The 19,815-nt window shown below is 41.1% G+C and overlaps 1 protein-coding gene across 2 annotated transcripts in view; it reads left to right on the forward strand.

Moving 5' to 3' along the window:
* The first annotated feature begins 4,288 nt into the window (after positions 1–4,288).
* LOC308577345 (lysozyme C-like) overlaps positions 4,289–19,815 on the forward strand; it is an 80,402-nt gene continuing 64,875 nt past the window's right edge. The window contains exons 1-2 of one of the 2 annotated variants that reach the window (XR_014003592.1): positions 4,289–5,344; positions 6,294–6,449. Coding sequence is in view for 1 of the 2 variants with exons in the window: in XM_081177474.1 (XP_081033600.1) it covers positions 5,209–5,344; positions 6,294–6,449 (292 nt within the window). In the remaining variant the exon portion in view is untranslated. The remainder of the gene's footprint in view (positions 5,345–6,293; positions 6,450–19,815) is intronic. The other variant, XM_081177474.1, reaches the window with a different exon arrangement.

Here is a 19,815-nt window from a genome sequence, read left to right on the forward strand (position 1 = left end):
TACTGTAAAAGGTATTTCAGCCCTGTGTTCTGGGCTCAGACTTTGGAAATAATTCCTTTGAGACATTCTGCTAGCTAGCACAAAATAAACACCTTTCCTTTTCCATTGCTGTGTGGAGTTTTTCCTTCAGCCTATAGGTTTGCAACAGCAGGGGGAGGGGGATCCTATCCATGCAAGAGAGACTGGCGGGGGGGGTGGAGGAAGGGGGATCCTACCTTCATGCAAGGGAGGCTGGGGACAAAGGGGCTGCTCCTCCCAGCACCACACGCGGGCAAGGGGATTTGATGAAAATAGATCAAAGTTTGAATCACAGATATTAAGCAACGACTGTAAAATTTTGTCTAAAATGTATAAATTGCTGCTTGAATGGCATTTGAAGGATGAGGAGGTAAAGTCGGTTATGATTCATTGGGCTAAAGATTTTGGGTATAACATAAAGCTGAGTGATTGGGTAAAATTATGGAAAGAAGGTTTAAAATTTACTGCATGCAATGCCTTAAAAGAAAATGTAATGAAAATGATGTATAAATGGTATATTACACCCATTAAATTAGCCAAAATGTATAGTTAGCAACAAATGTTGGAAATGTAAAGAAAAATAAGGAACATTTTATCACATGTGGTGGGAATATAAAAAGGTGAAAAACTTCTGGGAGATGATATATAATGAGATGAAAAAAATGTTGAAATATACATTTATAAAGAAACCAGAAGCATTTTTACCTGGCATTGTAGGAAGTGATATAAATAGAAAGGAATGTAAGTTGTTTTTATATGCAACAACAGCAGCAAGAATATTATTGGCACAAAAATGTAAGCAAGAAGAATTACCGATGAAAGAAGAATGGAGGATGAAATTAATGGACTATGCAGAGCTAGATAAACTAACAGGAAGGATTCGAAATCTGCGGGACCAGAAATTCACAGAAGACTGGCATAAATTTACAGACTATTTGAAAAGTATTTGTGATGATCAGACTACATTTGTAGGTTTGCAAGAAGTTTTGTGAGGAGAATTATTGGAGCTATTGCAAAAATGGATAAAGGGGAGGATGGTTAGTTAAGATAATTAAAGGCAATATGAATTTAAGAAATGCATAAGAAGTGGTTAAAACGGTGGATCATCAGAGGTGCTGATGGAAGTCCAAAAAAGATTGTATAAGTGGTGAAGTTTTGTGGTATGTATTATAATTTATATATTAAAATTAATAAAAATTACTATTTTTTAAAAAAAAATTTAATACAGTGGTACCTCGGGTTACATACGCTTCAGGTTACATACGCTTCATGTTACAGGCTCCGGTAACCTAGAAATATTACCTCAGGTTAAGAACTTTGAATCATAGAATCATAGAGTTGGAAGAGACCACAAGAGCCATCGAGTCCAACCCCCTGCCAAGCAGGAAACACCATCAGAGCACTCCTGACATATGGTTGTCAAGCCTCTGCTTAAAGACCTCCAAAGTAGGAGACTCCACCACACTCCACTCCTTGCTTCAGGATGAGAACAGAAATCGTGCTCCAGCAGCACGGCGGCAGTGGAAGGCCCCATTTGCTAAAGTGGTGCTTCAGGTTAAGAACAGTTTCAGGTTAAGAACAGACCTCCAGAACAAAATAGATACTTAACCCAAGGTACCACTGTAGTTCAGCTGGAATACCATCACTTCCACTGGCCTTGTTATTTGCAATACTTTCTAAGGCCCATTTGACTTCACTCTTCAGGATGTCTGGCTCAAGGTCAGCAACCACACTACCTGGGGTGTACGAGACATCCATATCTTTCTGGTATAATTCCTCTGTGCATTCTTGCCACCTCTTCTTGATGTCTTCTGCTTCTGTTAGGTCCTTCCCACTTTTGTCCTTTATTATGGAAATTTTTGTACGAAAAGTTCCTTTCACATCTCCAATTTTCTTGAACAGATCTCTGGTTTTCCCCATTCTATTGTTTTCCTCCATTTCTTTGCATAGCTCGTTTAAGACAACCCTCTTGTCTCTCCTTGCTATTCTTTGGAAATCTGCATTCAATTTCCTGTATCTTTCACTATCTCCCTCGCATTTTGCTTGCCTTCCCGCTATTTGTAAGGCCTCGTTAGACAGTCACTTTGTTTTCTTGCATTCCCTTTTCATTGGGATGTTTTTCGTTGTTTTTGTTTTGTTTTGTGTTTCAGTAGGATTGTTAATTTTTCTTGATTTTACTGCTTTGGTGTTTTTTGTTTTGGTAAACCAATCTGCAGGTTTTTAAAAATAAATTTTATTAAATAAATATAAATAAAATAACACAAGCCAAAACACAATCCATCCTGTAGATTTAAGTATCTGTCCACAGTCACCTACTTGTTATCAGAGGCCCAGAATCCACATTCCTTTGTAAAAAAATATGAAATAAAGTCAAACCATTTTTGCAGGCAAAAAAATATTTATTTATTTTTTAAATCAATGTGGGGGGGGTAGACAAGAAATTTTCCGCACTGGGTACCACCTGACCTTCCTATGCTACTGGGTCTGGGAAGGGAGCATGGATAAGGCAAATAACAGGCAGATATTTGCCTGGTCTGTTACTTGCATACAATAATAGCCCTGTGTCATGGTATTGCCAGAGAATGCAGGGGAGGAGCAGAGGCAGGCAGAGGGAGGGGGCAGGAAGTGGCGACTGAGGAAAGAGGGGAAAGCCAGGAGGTGGGACGGCTCACAGATGTTGAACCAGAGCCTCAACACCACACAGGAAGTTCTGGCACAGACAGTGAAACAATGCCTATTCCGTCTGCCAAGGAAAGGAGAGTGTTAAAGAGGAGGGGGCAGAGGCGTCACGTGAAACTTTCCCGCCTTTTCTTTTGGAGAAGGAGCTGGCATAAGCCACTCCCAGAATCTGAGCCGGAGGATTCGGATGCAGTAATGGGCTGCTTGTACATATGTAAAATAAAGACTGTATATATGTATCTCTGAGTGAGCAGAAGCATTTCTTGCGAAGAGCATTCACAAGCCATCACATCCTGTATATTAGCTAATTTACTATGTTGAGTCGGTAGACCATTTTTCAACGTTAACATATCTCAGTCATAGTGGTTCATATTAACATAATTGGGTTTTTTTTACTTTAAACATTAGAGTTTTTCTTGCCAAAGCTCCTGTAGAGAAGCAGTCATGCCAAAAGTCCACAATGTGACTTTTAAGTGATCATTTCAAACCCAGGAACCACAACAGTATTCCATCTGATTGGCAGCACATCCTGTCTATCTCTTTGAGTCTCTGCACAAATTATGCTGCTCTTAACACTAGTCAGACAGAACATAAAGTGGCATCTCCTCCCAAAAAATGCAGACGGCTCTAGATTAAATACTTCATCTTAACTGATCTTGATTTGAAGATTCTGAAAAAAGATGAAAGGCCTCCTCTTATGAGAACAACCTGTGGGTCATCCCACGGAATACTCAGATAAATGGTGGAAGTATGCTGATAAGAGAATATGACAGCACCAGCTTGTTATTTTTAAATAGATGAAGTCAGACGACATGGAGTGGGGAGAGCGAGAGCGAGCCCAAAATTATTACCTGAAATAGCACAATGACGAAACCCCTTCGGAAAGTCTACTGAAGAAACCTCTCAAAAAACTACAGTCTTCCAAATTACAAAACTTGACAGCTTACCATAGACTCCTAACCTATGTTCTGTTTCTTTTTAAAACAAAACCAAACCAATTTTGCTCCTGATAATTTCAAAGGCTGCTGGAAACTACCTGTTCTTGAGATCTCTCTTGCGCTCTCTCTCTCTCTCTCTCTCTCTCTCTCTCTGTGTGTGTGTGTGTGTGTGTGTGTGTGTTCTAAGGATGGGTGGATCTGTCTGTTTTGGTTTCTTTCTTTTTGTCATTTTTCCAAGCTTGGGTTCAGTTCTCCACATTTCCATATTAGTTTGCCATTAAAAACAGCCCTCATAATAATATACACATTTTTGCAAACCAATTTCCCCTAGAGAAGAAGAAGGAGTTTGGATTTGATATGCCGCCTTTCACTCCCTTTAAGGAGTCTCAAAGCGGCTAACATTCTCCTTTCCCTTCCTCCCCCACAACAAACACTCTGTGAGGTGAGTGGGGCTGAGAGACTTCAGAGAAGTGTGACTGGCCCAAGGTCACCCAGCAGCTGCATGTGGAGGAGCGGGGAAGCGAACCCAGTTCCCCAGATTACGAGTCCACCGCTCTTAACCACTACACCACACTGGCCCTAACATGATGCTTTAAAAAACACACTAATTTATGCATTTCTAGACACACCTTACCTTGGTATATGAATTTTGGTGCCCATTCTTTGGCTGGGAAGCTGCAATTCAGAGGACGAATTTTGAAGGATGGATGTTTCAGTTTCTGTATTGTTTCAGCAACTGCAGATTTTGTAGGTTTGCCTTTAAATGTGAACTGAACTTCTCCCCTAATCCCTAGTGTATTCCTAATCTCAATTAATAATAACTTAATGACATAGTCAATCTCTCCCTATAGAGTTGGCAAAGTGGGATATAACTTGAATAAGTGAATGAATGAATCATTGATTCCAATGGGGCTGTTTTGGCAAAGAGGATTTGCTTCTTTTATTTCTCTAACTACTGATTTCTCTAACTGATGTCCAGTAGCACCTTAGAGACCAACTAAGTTTGTTCTGGGTATACCTAAAGAAGGGTCTGGTGACTTCTGTTTCAGTGTATCTGAAGAAGTGTGCATTCACACGAAAACTACTCAGTTGGTCTCTAAGGTGCTACATTATAATTTTTAAATGCTTTTGGAAGGATTCTTTTAAACTTTCTTAGATCATATAACTTTTTTGAAGACTTGATTCTTTTAAGGGAATTTTTAGGTTTTTAAGAAGAGTCTTTTTAACTATCTTTTTAAATAATTGTTTTAATTTATTTTGACTGTAAATGAGAAACATGCTTTGTCTCTAGTTCCAGGGATGTGACCACAAGGTATCAGATGCCAGAGAAGGGTTGGCTCATTTGGACATACTTTGAGAATTTTTTTTAATTTGCTCATATTAAAAAGAAAAAAAGAAAAGAATCACAAACATCTGTGAGGGGGCCACTGAAAGTAATGATTTCAAAAGAGCTACTTGAAGTAGGACTAACAGGAAACAACTCATGATGCAATTTAACATGGATTGTGCAGCCTACAGTCCAAAGGCAGGGGCCATAAAAAGCTGAGGCTCTGGACTTGAGAGACGTGCGGCAATGAAGACACTTCACCTTCTGTCATTCTGCCTGCTCATGGTAGCAAATGAGACAAGGAAGTTTGAGGATTGTGAATTGTTTTACAAGCTGAGAGATCTGGGACTGGATGGCTTTCGCGGTATTGACGTAAAACAATGTGAGTCTTGTTTGTTGGACGTACAATGTCCAGCTGCTCTGTTAGGATAAATGTACACCCAATTTGTTGTGGATCCCAACCTCCCTTTGGTTTCTCATTTCTAGATGACATGTGTAGCAATTTATATAGATTTGTTTGGGTTTTTTGTTTACAGTATTATTGTTATTATCTTTGACCATTTTAAAATAATGTGGCATATCTGAAAAATGAGAACTGACAGAGCAGGCAAGATTGAAAATAAAGAGTCTTGTGGCACCTTAAAGGCTGACACATTTATGATATAATAAATTTTTATGAACTTCATCAGTTGCAAGATTAAAGGTAAAGGTAAAGGGACCCCTGACCATTAGGTCCAATCGTGACCGACTCTGGGGTTGCGGCGCTCATCTTGCTTTATTGGCCAAGGCAGCCGGTGTACAGCTTCCAGGTCATGTGGCCAGCATGACTAAGCCGCTTCTGGCAAACCAGAGCAGCGCACTTTTACCTTCCTGCCGGAGCGATACCTATTTATCTACTTGCACTTTGCTTTTGAACTGCTGGGTTGGCAGGAGCAGGGACCGAGCAACGGGAGCTCACCCCGTCTCAGGGATTCGAACCGCCGACCTTATGATCGGCAAGTCGTAGGCTCTGTGGTTTAACCCACAGCGCCACCCGCATCCCCAAGATTAAAGGTAGCACTGGATGTAAAGGTAGCACATAATGTTTTAGGAAAATGTTAAAAGCTGTTAGAAACATTGCTATTTTAAGAATACTGAAATAGAAACAACAGCATTTCAAAACTCAGAATGTCAAAACCAAGAAAGTTTATGTCAATGTTTTGAAAGTGTTTAAACAGCAGGATTTTTGGAGAAGTTTTAAAAATGCTTTTCTGTTTCTGTGTTTGGGAACTGATTTTAGGAAAGAAAGGACACTCTGAGTCCCTGGTTTTTATACTTTGCTTCCCTACCAGATGTCTGTATGGCTGGATTCCCAGCTAATTACAACACTGAATACTACGAGACAGAAGAGGGTGTCCCACACTATGGGCTGTTCCATCTGAGCGGCCAGGAATGGTGCTTTAATGAGAGGCGGCCCTCACAGAACAAATGCAACATTTCCTGTGATTGTGAGTGACCCTTTTTTTCCTGCTTGTGCCATGTACTGTATGTCTCAAGATGAGTGGCTTATTTCTAAAAAGAGACAGGCCATGGATATTTCCCCAAATTTCACAATGCAATACTCCAGCCAGTAAACTTTTGCAAAAGTGCCTCTATTAGGGAGAAAGCATGCACAGGCATTAATGATGAGCCATGCTAAAGTGGTGTGTGTGTGTGTGCTTGGCCTGAGGAAATTCTTGAAAGCAGGATGAAAAGAGCTGGATTTGGCCTCTGGGCCCCAGGTTCCACACTTCCTACTCTAAAGCCTATACTCCAAGACAGCTTGGACGTCCTGAGCACATTAACCAACAGGTGCATGATTCACCCACCAGACTGATGCAATCCCCACTTGATAACCTGAGCAGGTTTGAAGTTGCCTGGTGCAATTTGGGGGGGGGGGGGGGACCTAAGCAGACTTCCAGAAGGGCAGGATGCAGGTTAGAGCATGAACTGTGAAACAAATGGTAATTATGTAATGAGACTTTATAGCCTATTATTTCATACATACATATATGGAGACCTAGGCCAGGTTCTGAGAGGGACCTTCTGCTTCAGTGCCCTGTTCCAAAAATAAAAGCACCCCACCATGCATCCCTAAAGGAATTTTTTTAAAATGTTATGCAGTCTGCATAAAATTTGCAAATGGCAGTTTATTTGTATATATGCAAATTTAGATATAATTGTTATATTACTCATATAATTACAAGAAAACAAATTTAATTTAATTAATGTACATTTAATTTAAATTACTATTATTTAAATAGAAAAACATTGCCACAGTGTGGAATACATCAAGTGACTTGTGCTGAGCAGACGCCAGGTCCTGATGGGCAACTTCAAGACCTCTTCAGTTCTTGCTTCTTAGGGTTGTTTATCTCTAAACTGAACCTAGACCAGGCAACACTTTAAGCAGAGGGGGAGGATATACATGGCCACCCGAACTGTGATCATTATGCAAGTTTCCTACCTGGTAAGGGAGCCCTGGTTTACCTGCATAGCAGAATAAGGGAGCCTGAAGTGGTAGAAGTGATTAGAGACCTTCAAGGCCCCTGGGCCTCTCCCTCTTTTTATGGCCCCTGAAGTTTCAATCAGAACTGCCCTCAAACGGGGGGGGGGGGGCGGGCCGGCCCGGGGAAATGATCAAGAACCATTACTGCCCTACCTCCCCTCCCAGGTGGTTTGGGACCCGGCGCTGGGCTTCCCGGCCTAGGCGAAGGAAATGAGACGAGGCCTTGCCTTGCCTTTACCCCGCCCCCAACCCAGCTGGCCAATCGCAAGGCCGGATCCCCTTGGCTTAAACTCAATTTCTTCCCCTAGGCCGACTTTCTGGGCTGTTGGCGAAGCCTGCCAAGGCCTGTCCCGCTTTGGGCCCCCGCCCCCTCCGAAACAGTGGCGGCGCTGCTGCCCCGTTGTGCCCGCGTGTGGCGCCGGGGGAGCAGCTCAGCAGCGCCCTGGGCACTGGGCCGGTTGGCCTCCTCTTTGCCCCCAGCCTCCCCGGCAGGAAGGCAGGATCCTCCTCCCCCGCCAGTCTCCCTTGCATGGGTAGGATGCGGTCAGGCGAGCAAACCAGGGAGGAGTTAGTTTGATTGATGCATCTGATCAATGCAATATGCTTAGTTCATAGTTAGCCCACGTGGCTTGCTTCTACACACGTGGCCCTCAGTGATTTTTTCAGACCTGCCTTCTCAGCTCTAGGGTTTGAAAGCTTTGCTAATATTACTGCATTTATTGCTTTTGCTGACATACACTCAAAGGAGCTTGATTAATAGTTCCAGAACGCTATGTGCTCGACCACACTTCCAACCCCCAAAGCAGTTGTGTGCCAGTAATTAAAAGAAGATGAGAAAAATCAGCAAAGCAATTCTGTGGCTAACTGACCAATTCCTTTAAATAGGGTCTATTAATGAAGTTCACACTTTTGACAACCAGTCTGATGCTTTTGCAGAAAAATATTCCTAGACACAAGACTTATTTTTTAAGCCCTTTCAGTCTCCCATCTCAAGGCTAAGTACAGCAAACTACATTCCCACCCCTCTCCCCAAGGCTGGTGACAAAGCTTATAAAACCATGCTTTTGTGCAGAGTTTTCATTGTGTGTTGGCATTTGTTTTATGCTATTTTTAATGACCAAGTATTTACAGTGGTACCTCGGGTTATAGACGCTTCAGGTTACATACGCATCAGGTTACAGACTCCGCTAACCCAGAAATAGTACCTCAGGTTAAGAACTTTGCTTCAGGTTGAGAACAGAAATCGTGCTCCGGGGGCGCAGCGGCAGCGGGAGGCCCCATTAGCTAAAGTGGTGCTTCAGGTTAAGAACAGTTTCAGGTTAAGAACGGACCTCCAGAACAAATTAAGTACTTAACCCGAGGTACCACTGTATACAGATTCTCAGAGTGGCCTCCAAGTAATTCAAATTGTGCAGAAGAAATGTGTGTGTGTGTGTCTGCAGCGCTTTCAGTGATACAGAGAAAATGTCTTCTGGAGAAAACGTTGCAGTAATTTTGAGGATGAAATGTATCACCAACCTTCGCAGAAATTGCTCACGTGCTAGCCTCCATTCTCAGGATGGGGTTACCGTACTAAAATAATCTTATCTGTGTAACATAAAATGAATGTGCCACATTTCCTCTGTCATGGGTCAGTGGGGATTTAGCTTCACTTAACAGCATAACACTTAACAGCTCAATGACATAACATCAAGCCACACTTGGATTATTTACTTCTGTGTGCTTGTGTATCTGTGTCGCCCTTGTATCAATTAGGAACTATTCTCTCACATTTCCTTTCATATGTATGCTACTGATTACTTCTGCCATTTTAATTTTAGAGAAAGTGTTTAATTTAAAAAGGATCAGTACTATAGAATGGTGGTAGCAATACACTGAAGACAAGTAAATATTTTAGGGAGGGTGGTCCCAGAGCTCTGGCTGCATCCAGTTCTTAGCTAACAAAATTCTTGCTGCATATGTAGCATACAAAAACAATTTAACATCTTTCTTGGGCAATTCTAGACCTGTTATTCCAAGAACAAAGGTCTCTGGTTTTTTAATAAATGTATATTTCAACATTTTTTAAGTTCATTATAAATCTTCTCTCAGAAGTCTTTCACCTTGGGGCAGGTCCACCACATATGATAAAAGGTACCCTCCTTTTCTTTACATTTCCAACATAAATTATCACTGTTGTGGTAAATTTTTGCTAATTTTACAGGGGTTAAGTACCATCTATACATCATTTTCATAATATTTTCCTTTAACACTGTACATGCAGTGAACCTGACCCCTTTCTTCCACAATCTTTCCCAGTCTTCAAACATTATGTTGTGTCCCACATCTCTTGCCCAGTCTATCATCACAGATTTAACTTGTTATAGAATAGAATCATAGAATCATAGAGTTGGAAGAGACCACAAGGGCCATCGAGTCCAACCCCCTGCCAAGCAGGAAACACCATCAGAGCACTCCTGACATATGGTTGTCAAGCCTCTGCTTAAAGACCTCCAAAGTAGGAGACTCCACCACACTCCTTGGCAGCAAATTCCACTGTCGAACAGCTCTTACTGTCAGGAAGTTCTTCCTAATGTTTAGGTGGGATCTTCTTTCTTGTAGTTTGGATCCATTGCTCCGTGTCCGCTTCTCTGGAGCAGCAGAAAACAACCTTTCTCCCTCCTCTATGTGACATCCTTTTATATATTTGAACATGGCTATCATATCACCCCTTAACCTCCTCTTCTCCAGGCTAAACATGCCCAGCTCCCTTAGCCGTTCCTCATAAGGCATCGTTTCCAGGCCTTTGACCATTTTGGTTGCCCTCCTCTGGACACGTTCCAGTTTGTCAGTGTCCTTCTTGAATTGTGGTGCCCAGAACTGGACACAGTACTCTAGGTGAGGTCTGACCAGAGCAGAATACAGTGGCACTATTACTTCCCTTGATCTAGATGCTATACTCCTATTGATGCAGCCCAGAATTGCATTGGCTTTCTTAGCTGCCGCATCACACTGTTGGCTCATGTCAAGTTTGTGGTCAACCAAGACTCCTAGATCCTTTTCACATGTACTGCTCTCAAGGCAGGTGTCCCCCATCTTGTATTTGTGCCTCTCATTTTTTTTGCCCAAGTGCAATACTTTACATTTCTCCCTGTTAAAATTCATCTTGTTTGTTTTTGCCCAGTTCTCTAATCTGTCAAGGTCGTTTTGAAGTGTGATCCTGTCCTCTGGGGTGTTAGCCACCCCTCCCAGTTTGGTGTCATCTGCAAATTTGATCAGGATGCCCTTGAGTCCATCATCCAAGTTGTTGATAAAGATGTTGAATAAGACCGGGCCCAAGACAGAACCCTGTGACACCCCACTAGTCACTCTTCTGCAGGATGAAGAGGAACCATTGATGAGAACCCTTTGGGTTCGGTCAGTCAGCCAGTTACAAATCCACTGAGTGGTAGCATAGTCAAGACCGCATTTTACCAGCTTCTTTACAAGAATATCATGGGGCACCTTGTCAAATGCCTTGCTGAAATCAAGGTAGGCTACATCCACTGCGTTCCCTTCATCCACCAGGCTTGTAATTCTGTCAAAAAACGAGATCAGGTTAGTCTGACATGACTTATTTTTCAGAAATCCATGCTGACTATTGGTGATCACAGCATTCCTTTCTAGGTGCTCACAGACTGTTTGCTTAATGATCTGCTCCAGAATCTTCCCTGGTATTGATGTCAGACTGACTGGGCGATAATTATTTGGGTCCTCTCTTTTCCCCTTTTTGAAAATAGGGACAACATTTGCCCTCCTCCAGTCTGCCGGGACTTCGCCTGTTCTCCAGGAATTCTCAGATGACTGCCAGTGGTTCTGAGATCACATCTGCCAGTTCTTTTAATACTCTTGGATGCAGTTCATCTGGCCCTGGAGACTTGAATACATCTAAACTAGCCAAGTATCCTTGTACTATCTCCTTAGTTATTCTGGGCTGTTTTTCCTTTGCTGAATCATTTGCTCCAAATTCTTCAGGTCGGGCATTGTTTTCTTTATCGGAGAAGACTGAGGCAAAGAAGGCATTGAGGAGTTCAGCCCTTTCTGTGTCCCCTGTTTGCATTTCACCATCTTCTCCTCTAAGTGACCCCACTGTTTCTTTGTTCTTCCTTTTGCTACGAACATACCCATAAAAGCCTTTTTTGTTGCTTTTAACCTCTCTAGCCAGCCTGAGTTCATTCTGTGCTTTAGCTTTTCTGACTTTGTGTCTACACGTGCTGGCTATTTGTTTGAATTCCTCTTTGGTGGTTTCCCCCCTTTTCCATTTTTTGTACACATCCTTTTTTAATCTTAACTCAGTTAAAAGTTCTTTAGATAGCCACCCTGGCTTCTTTAAGCACCTTCCATGTTTCCGTCTCATTGGTATTGCCTGACGTTGTGCTTTTAGTATCTCCCTCTTAACAAACTCCCAGCCATCATGAACTCCCTTTCCTTTTAGTATTACTGTCCATGGGATCTCACCCAGCACTTCCCTAAGTTTTATGAAGTCGGCTTTCTTAAAGTCAAGAAATTGAGTCCTAGTATGCTTGGCTGCTCCTTTCCGCTGTATAGTAAACTTCAGAAGAGCATGATCACTCGCGCCTAATGATCCTTCCACTTCCCCACTAACCAGGTCATCAACATTGGTTAGGACCATATCTAAAATGGCTGTTCCTCTTGTTGCTTCTCCCACTTTCTGGACAATGAAGTTGTCTGCAAGGCCAGTGAGGAATCTGTTTGACCTTATGCTCTTGGCTGAGTTTGACATCCAACAAATATCCGGGTAATTGAAGTCCCCCATTACTACTATCTCCCTTCCTTTTGCATGCTTGGCCATCTGTTCCAGGAAGGCATCATCTATGTCCTCCGTTTGGCTTGGGGATCTATAGTAAACTCCCACAATGAGATCTCTGTTATTCTTCTCTCCCTTAATTTTGACCCAAATGCTCTCACTTTGGCTTTGAGGTTCTAAATCTTGGATCTCTTCACAGGTATACACATCCCTGACATATAATGCCACTCCTCCTCCTTTCTTGTCTGGTCTGTTTCTCTGAAATAGATTGTATCCCCCCATTATTACATTCCAATCGTGGGACTTATCCCACCAGGTTTCAGTGATGCCTATTATGTCATATTTAGTTTGCTGTACCAAGAGCTCAAGCTCATCTTGTTTATTTCCCATGCTTTGCGCATTAGTGTACAGACATTGAAGTCCATTAATCATTCCCCCGTGTCTTTTATTTAAGGATTTTTTCCTCCCACCACTAGGTCTGCGTGCTGTTTGCTCCATTTGGTCTATGACATTTGGGTGATCATCTTCATCAATTGATAGACTCCTACCTTCAGGAGCACTGTCTCCCTCCCCCACATTAGTCAGTTTAAAGCCCTCCTGATGAGGTTTCTGAGATTTTTGGCAAAAACATTTCTCCCAACCGTTGTGAGGTGCAGCCCATCGCTTGCCAGAAGTCCATCTTCAAGAAACTGCAGTCCGTGATCTAAGAATCCAAACCGTTCCTGTTTACACCATTTGCGAAGCCAGCTATTTACTTCCACGATTTTTCCCTCTCTCCCTGGGCCACGTCGTTCAACTGGGAGGACAGATGAGATGACAATTTGTGCATTTAGTTGCTTCAATTTCCTGCCAAGAGCCTCGTAGTCTCTTTTGATCTTCTGGAGGCTATTGCTTGCAGTGTCATTGGTTCCCACATGAACCAAGAGGAAGGGGTATTCGTCAGTGGGTTTTAAAATTCCTTGCAGTCGTTCAGTTACATCTTGGATCTTAGCCCCGGGGAGACAGGGGCTAAGATCTTTCTTTAGCATCAGTTAAAATCTTAAATTTTATACGAGGCTTCTTGCCCTGCCAGACAAATCTGGAAATATCTCTCTGCCACTTCTTGAAACAGTCCATTTTGTCCAAAATTTGCAGTGATTGAAACAGAAATAACATTCTTGGCAATACATTCATTTTTATCACAGCAATTTGGCCTAGCAACGATAGCTTCAAATTTGACCATATTTCTAAGTCTTTTTTCACTTCAGTCCAACATTTTTCATAGTTATCCTTAAATAAATTTACATTCTTAGCAGTCATATTGACCCCTAAATATTTCACTTTCTTAACCAGTGTCAGACCTGTCTCCTTCTGAAACTTCTCTCTCTCAATCACATTCAAATTTTTCTCCAGAACTTTAGTTTTCATCTTATTCAGCTTAAAACCTGCTACCTGGCCAAATTCTTGAATCAATTCTAATACTCTTTTCGTACTTGATTCTGGCTCCTGTAAAGTAAATACTAAGTCATCTGCAAATGCTTTCAGATTGTACTGTTTAGCTCCCACTTGTATACCTTTAACCAATTGGTCCCTTCTAATCATATTTAATAAAACCTCCAAGACCGAAATAAAAAGCAATGGAGAGATTGGGCAACCCTGTCGTGTTCCTTTCTCAATCTTGAATTCTTCCATCACTACATTTTCACAATTAATTTAGCCTTTTGTTCTGAGTATATTGCACCTATGCCATTTCCAAAACCTTTACCAACCCCCATCCCCGATAAATTCTTCTTCATAAAACTCCAAGAAATATTATCAAAGGCTTTTTCCGCGTCCACAAAAATCAGAACTGCTTTAGTATTAATCTTCACTTGTAGCTTTTCTAGAATATTAATTATATTCCTCGTATTATCAGACAAATGCCTGCCCGGGAGAAAGCCTGCTTGGTCTTTATGAATTTCTTCTGATAGGACCTTTTTTAATCTTTTAGCCAAAATGTCTGCAAAGATTTTATAATCCACATTAAGCAGTGATATGGGACGGTAGTTTTTAAGTTGCGTCTTTTCAGACTCTGATTTTGGTATAAGTGTAATGTATGCTTCTTTCCACGACTAAGGTGCCCTTTTCCCTTCCAATATTTCATTACAGACTTCCTTTAATGGTTGTATTAACCATTCTTTCAAAGTTCTGTAGTATCTAGAAGTCAGTCCATCTGGTCCTGGAGATTTACCTAATTGCATACTCTGTATGGCCCCTTCTACTTCTTGATCCGTTATTTTATAATCAAACATTAATTTATTTTCTTGGGAAATTTTTTGTAGTCCATTTATTTTCAGAAATTTATCAATGTCCATTTCATTCTGCTTTTCTTGTGTATATAATTGTTTGAAATACCTCTGGAAGCACCTTCTAATTTCAGCTGGATTCTGTATATTCTTTCCTTCCACTTCCAAATTCGTAATGGTATTTAATTTTTGTCTTTTTTTCAATTGCCAAGCCAGCAGTTTCCCACACTTATTTGCCGATTAAAATGTCTTTTGTCTCATCTGTTTAATCTTCCATTCTATTTCCTGATTCATCATTTTCATATATTGTACTTGGTAAAGCTTTATTTCTTTTAAAATTTCCTGGGACTTTGGTTTCGCCCTCAGTTTCTTCTCTCCTTCCTTTATTTTTTCCAAGATTTTATCTTTTTTCTCATTTTGCATTAATGACAATTTTAAATTTGACCATATCTCCAGATCAATTTCATTCCATAATTTCTCATAGTTGTCTTTATATAAGTTCAAATTTCCCCCCGACAAGTTAACTCCCAGATATTTAACTTTTTTCACAAAGACTAGGCCTGTCTTTTCTTGTAATGATTTTCTTTCCTCATTATCCAGATTTTTCTCTAGTACTTTGGTTTTGCTCTTATTTAACTTAAATCTCGCTACCTGTCCGAACTCCTGTATCATCTCCAGTGCTTTTACTGCACTGGAGTCTGGATCCTATAATGTCAATACTAAATCATCAGCGAAGGCTTTTAATTCATACTGTTTGGATCCTACTACAATATTTTTAATTTGTTCATATTTTCTTATCATACTTAACAAGATCTCAAGGACCGAAATAAACAGCAGAGGGGAAAGTGGGCACCCTTGCCTGGTTCCCTTCTCAATTCTAATCTCTTCCGATACCACATTTTTTACTATAAGTTTAACTTTTTGTTCATGTTACCATTTAAAAACTCTTGACCAACCCCCATACTTTCTAAATTATGTGACATAAAACTCCAAGATACATTGTCAAAGGCTTTCTCTGCATCAATAAACATTAACATTGCTTTACAGTTCTTTCTTGCTTCCAACTTTTCCAAAATATCTACAATATTCCTAATATTATCTTTCACGTGTCTTCCACCTCCATCGTTCTACCCGGACACTGAGGTCCAGCACTGAGGGCCTTCTGGCGGTTCCCTCACTGCAAGAAGCCAAGTTACAGGGAACCAGGCAGAGGGCCTTCTCGGTAGTGGCGCCCTCCCTGTGGAACGCCCTCCCACCAGATGTCAAAGAGAACAACAACTACCAGACTTTTAGAAGACATCTGAAGGCAGCCCTGTTTAGGGAAGCTTTTAATGTTTGATGTATCATAGTATTTTAATGTTCTTTTGGAAGCCGCCCAGAGTGGCTGGGGGAGCCCAGCCAGATGGGCGGGGTATAAATAATAAATTATTATTATTATTATTATTCCGGGTAGGAAACCTACCTGGTCCTTATGGATATATTCAGACATAACCTTCTTTAGCCTGTTGGCCAATATATTTGCAAAAATTTTATAATCCACATTAAGTAGGGAGATTGGTCTGTAATTTTTGACATTGGATCTATCTTGATCTTGTTTTGGGATCAGAATAATATAAGCTTCCTTCCAGGTTTCAGGTGCTCGTCCCCCTCCTATAATCTTATTGCAAACTTCTAACAATGGTTGAATAAGCCAGTCTTTCAGTATTTTATAGAATTTTGCTGATAAACCATCTGGTCCTGGGGTCTTGCCAAGTTGCATTGAGTTTATTGCGTATTCCTGTCTTGTAATTAGTCCATTTAGTAGGATCTTTTTACCCTCGGGAATCTTCTGCAGACCATTAGTTTTGATAAATTGCTCAATTTTAGCATGATCTTCTTTCTCCTTTTTATACAGTTGTTTATAATACTTATGAAAACATCTTCTTATGCCACAGGGTTCTCCACAGACTTTCCTTCTGTCACAATAATTGTGATAGTACTTTGTTTTTGCCTCTTTTTTAATTGCCAAGGTAAAAGTTTCCCAAATTTATTTGCAGATTCAAAGCTCCTTTGTCTCATCCTCTTTAGTTTCCATTCTATTTCTTGATTAATAATTTGTGAGTATTGAGTCTGTAAGGCTTTGATTTCCTTTTGTGTCTGCAGATTCTTTGGATTGCCTCTAAGGATCTTTTAGTTGTTCCAGAATTTTATCTTTTTTCTCATTCTGTATCTTTCTCCTAATTAAATTTTGTTGAATGAGAAATCCTCTCATTACTGCTTTGCTGGCGTCCCAAATAACCCTTGCTTCCATTCCCTGGTTCATATTAATTTCAAAATAGTCCTTTAGGGCTTTTTGGGCTTTATTTACAATTTGGGTACTCCTCAACAAATAATCATTCATTCTCCATCTGAAAGAACCCTGTAAGGACATTTTCAATTCCATAAAAACTGCATTATGATCTGAGCAAGTTTTAGGGCAAATTTCCGTTTTTGATACATTAGGAACCAGGTCTCTGGATATCCATAAATAATTGATTCTCGAAAATGACAAATTTGCATCTGAATAGAATGTGAAGTCTTTTTCAGTTGGATTTCTAACTCTCCATATGTCTGACAGGTTGAATTTGTCAGTTATTTCAAAGAAAGTTTTAGGTAGTCTGCCAGCATTTAATATTTTCTGCCTCTGAGTTCTGTCCATTAAGGTAGATGCCACTCCATTCAAATCTCCCATTAAATTTAATTTGTAATCCAAGTGTTCCAAAAGACTTGTTTCCAAGTTTTTTAAGAATTCTGATTTGCTGCATAGATTCCCAGTAACAAATATTTTTCACCTTGTGCTGTAATTTCCACTGGAATGTATCTTCCCCCCTCCTCTTTAAAGATCAATTTTGGGTTCCATTTTTCTTTGATATAGAAAACCACTCCTCTTTTTTTCACTTTATCTGAAGAAATAAATTCTTGATCGAGTTTTTTATTTGATAAATTTTTTCTATGTAGCCTTGTAATGTGTGTTTCCTGTAAACAAATTACATCCAAATTCTGCTTTTCCAAAACATAGTAAACCTGTCTCCTTTTCTGAGGAGATTAAGCCATTAACATTCCAAGAATAAATTCTCAAAGCCATGATGTTAGATTAAGGGGTCACCGCTCCTACCCCGGCAGCTGCAGGCTTTCCAGTCCAAGTTCCACCAAGTACTTTTGCAGAAATCTGTCCTTCTCTCCAACAGTCTTAATTCTTTGCTTTCTTCCTCCAAATTTGAAGGAAAGACCCTCTGGGAATTCCTACCTGAAGGATATTTTTCCTCCTCAAGATGTTTGCCAATTCTGTGAAACTGGATCTCAGGTTCAAGAAGTGTCTAGGAATCTCTTTGAAAAGGACAATGGGTTTATCTTGAATTTTTAAAACTTTTTTGCAGTCCCAAAATGATATCTCTTTGTTCCTCGGTCTTGAAGACCACTATGCAGTCATAAGTTATTTTTGAATCCTTTTTGGGGCCAAACCTATAGGCTTTTTCTATCCACAGTTCAACTTCTTCCTTTTTCAAGTCCCACCACGCCACAAAATGGTCTGTCAAACACTCCTTGAGTGGCTCTTCTTCCAATTGAGGAACCCCTCTCAATCTTAGATGAGATTCCCATTCCTTCATCTGACGAAATGCAATAGAATTTGAATTTTCATATTGTATTCATTCCAAATCTGAAACTCTAACTGTCTCAAGCTGTGCCAACTATGTCTCATGTGTTGTAATCTCATTCTTCACCTCTTTCAGTTCAACACTTAAATCTTCAAACTTTTTATTCAATTTTTCTATACCCTCTGTATTACGATTTGTATTGTCTCTGATTTTCATTACTGATTCCTCAAAGGCTGCACTTTTAGAGCCATGCCTTCCAGTTCCCTTATCTGGTTAGTCAGCACTCAAGAATTTCAAGTTCAGTCCCACAGTTTAGTGGAGTGAGAGAGAAAAACAGATTCCCACCACCAGTCCCACAGGGGCCAGCCCAGGCAGCCCGCAGCCCCCCTGTTCCTAGTTGTTAAAAGCCAGGCTGTAAAAGAAATTTTCCAAGTCCCTTTTGGAATTTAACAGACAATCCTGGAGGTAACAGATACTTTTAGCTACTTTAAAATGTGTCCAGACAGCAGCAGGATACAAAATAACAGAGTCAATGGAAACGAAAATCAAATGTTTCACCTTCCATTGTGATGTCACAATGGAGTCTAGCCTTTCCGTCCCGGGGGTCCGCAGCAGAATGAAGGAGCTTCTTTATTTTAATCACAGTCTCTCAGGGTTTTTAAAACTTAAAGTAATTTCCCCCCTTCCCCCTGCAGAAGGGGGGCATTAGATTTGACTTGCAAACTTTCAAACAGTCTTTTTACTATTGAGGCTTCGGTCCTCGTTTACCGACTCTACTTTAGTTCAACGAAAGGGATCGACCTCCGTTTTTAAATCCCCTTTTCCCTGCTAATCTTGATCAAATTTAAACTTTATCCTTTACTTACAGTTCCAAATTTTAAGTCCTTTTTTTTAAAGGAATTGGCCGCTCACGAACCCCAGACTCGGAGCTTCACGCTGTGAAGGAAGCAGTCGTTTCTGCTGTGCCACGTCTCCGACCCCACTTGCTCTTGGGGCTCCTACGAGCTTACCGGGGGAGTGGGGGAGTTGCCAGAAGGCACCCACCGGATCACCAGGTCCTCAGAATGCCCGATCTGAGGTTTTCCCCAGGGGAACGCATCGCTCTTGCGGTCTCTCCTTGCTTCACTGCGCTGGGGCTCTTTCAGCCAAAAGAGCTCCCGTCTGCCATTACTGGGCGACCAACTGGAAGTCTAGCTGCCACATTTTGGATTAATTGCAGTTTCTGGGTAACCTTTAAAGGTAGGTAGCCTCACGTAGAGCGCATTGCAGTAGTCCAAGCGGGAGATAACTAGCGCTTGCAACACTCTGGTGAGACAGTCCGTGGGCAGGTAGGGTCTCAGCCTGTGTACCAGATGGAGCTGGTAAACAGCTGCCCTGGACACAGAATTGACCTGCGCCTCCATGGACAGCGGTGAGTCCAAAATGACTCCCAGGCTGCGCACCTGGTCCTTCAGAGGCACAGTTACCCCATTCAGGACCAGGGAGTCGTCCATCCCAGCCAGCCCCCTGTCCCTGTACCCCAAAAACAGTACTTCTGTTTTGTCAGGATTCAACCTCAATCCATTAGCCGCCATTCATCCTCCAACCGCCTCTAGACATTCACACAGGACCTTCACCGCCTTCACTGGTTCTGATTTGAAAGAGAGGTAGAGCTGGGTATCA

This window comes from Podarcis bocagei (assembly GCF_964188305.1).
Source record: "Podarcis bocagei genome assembly, chromosome: 17".
NCBI lineage: Eukaryota > Metazoa > Chordata > Lepidosauria > Squamata > Lacertidae > Podarcis > Podarcis bocagei.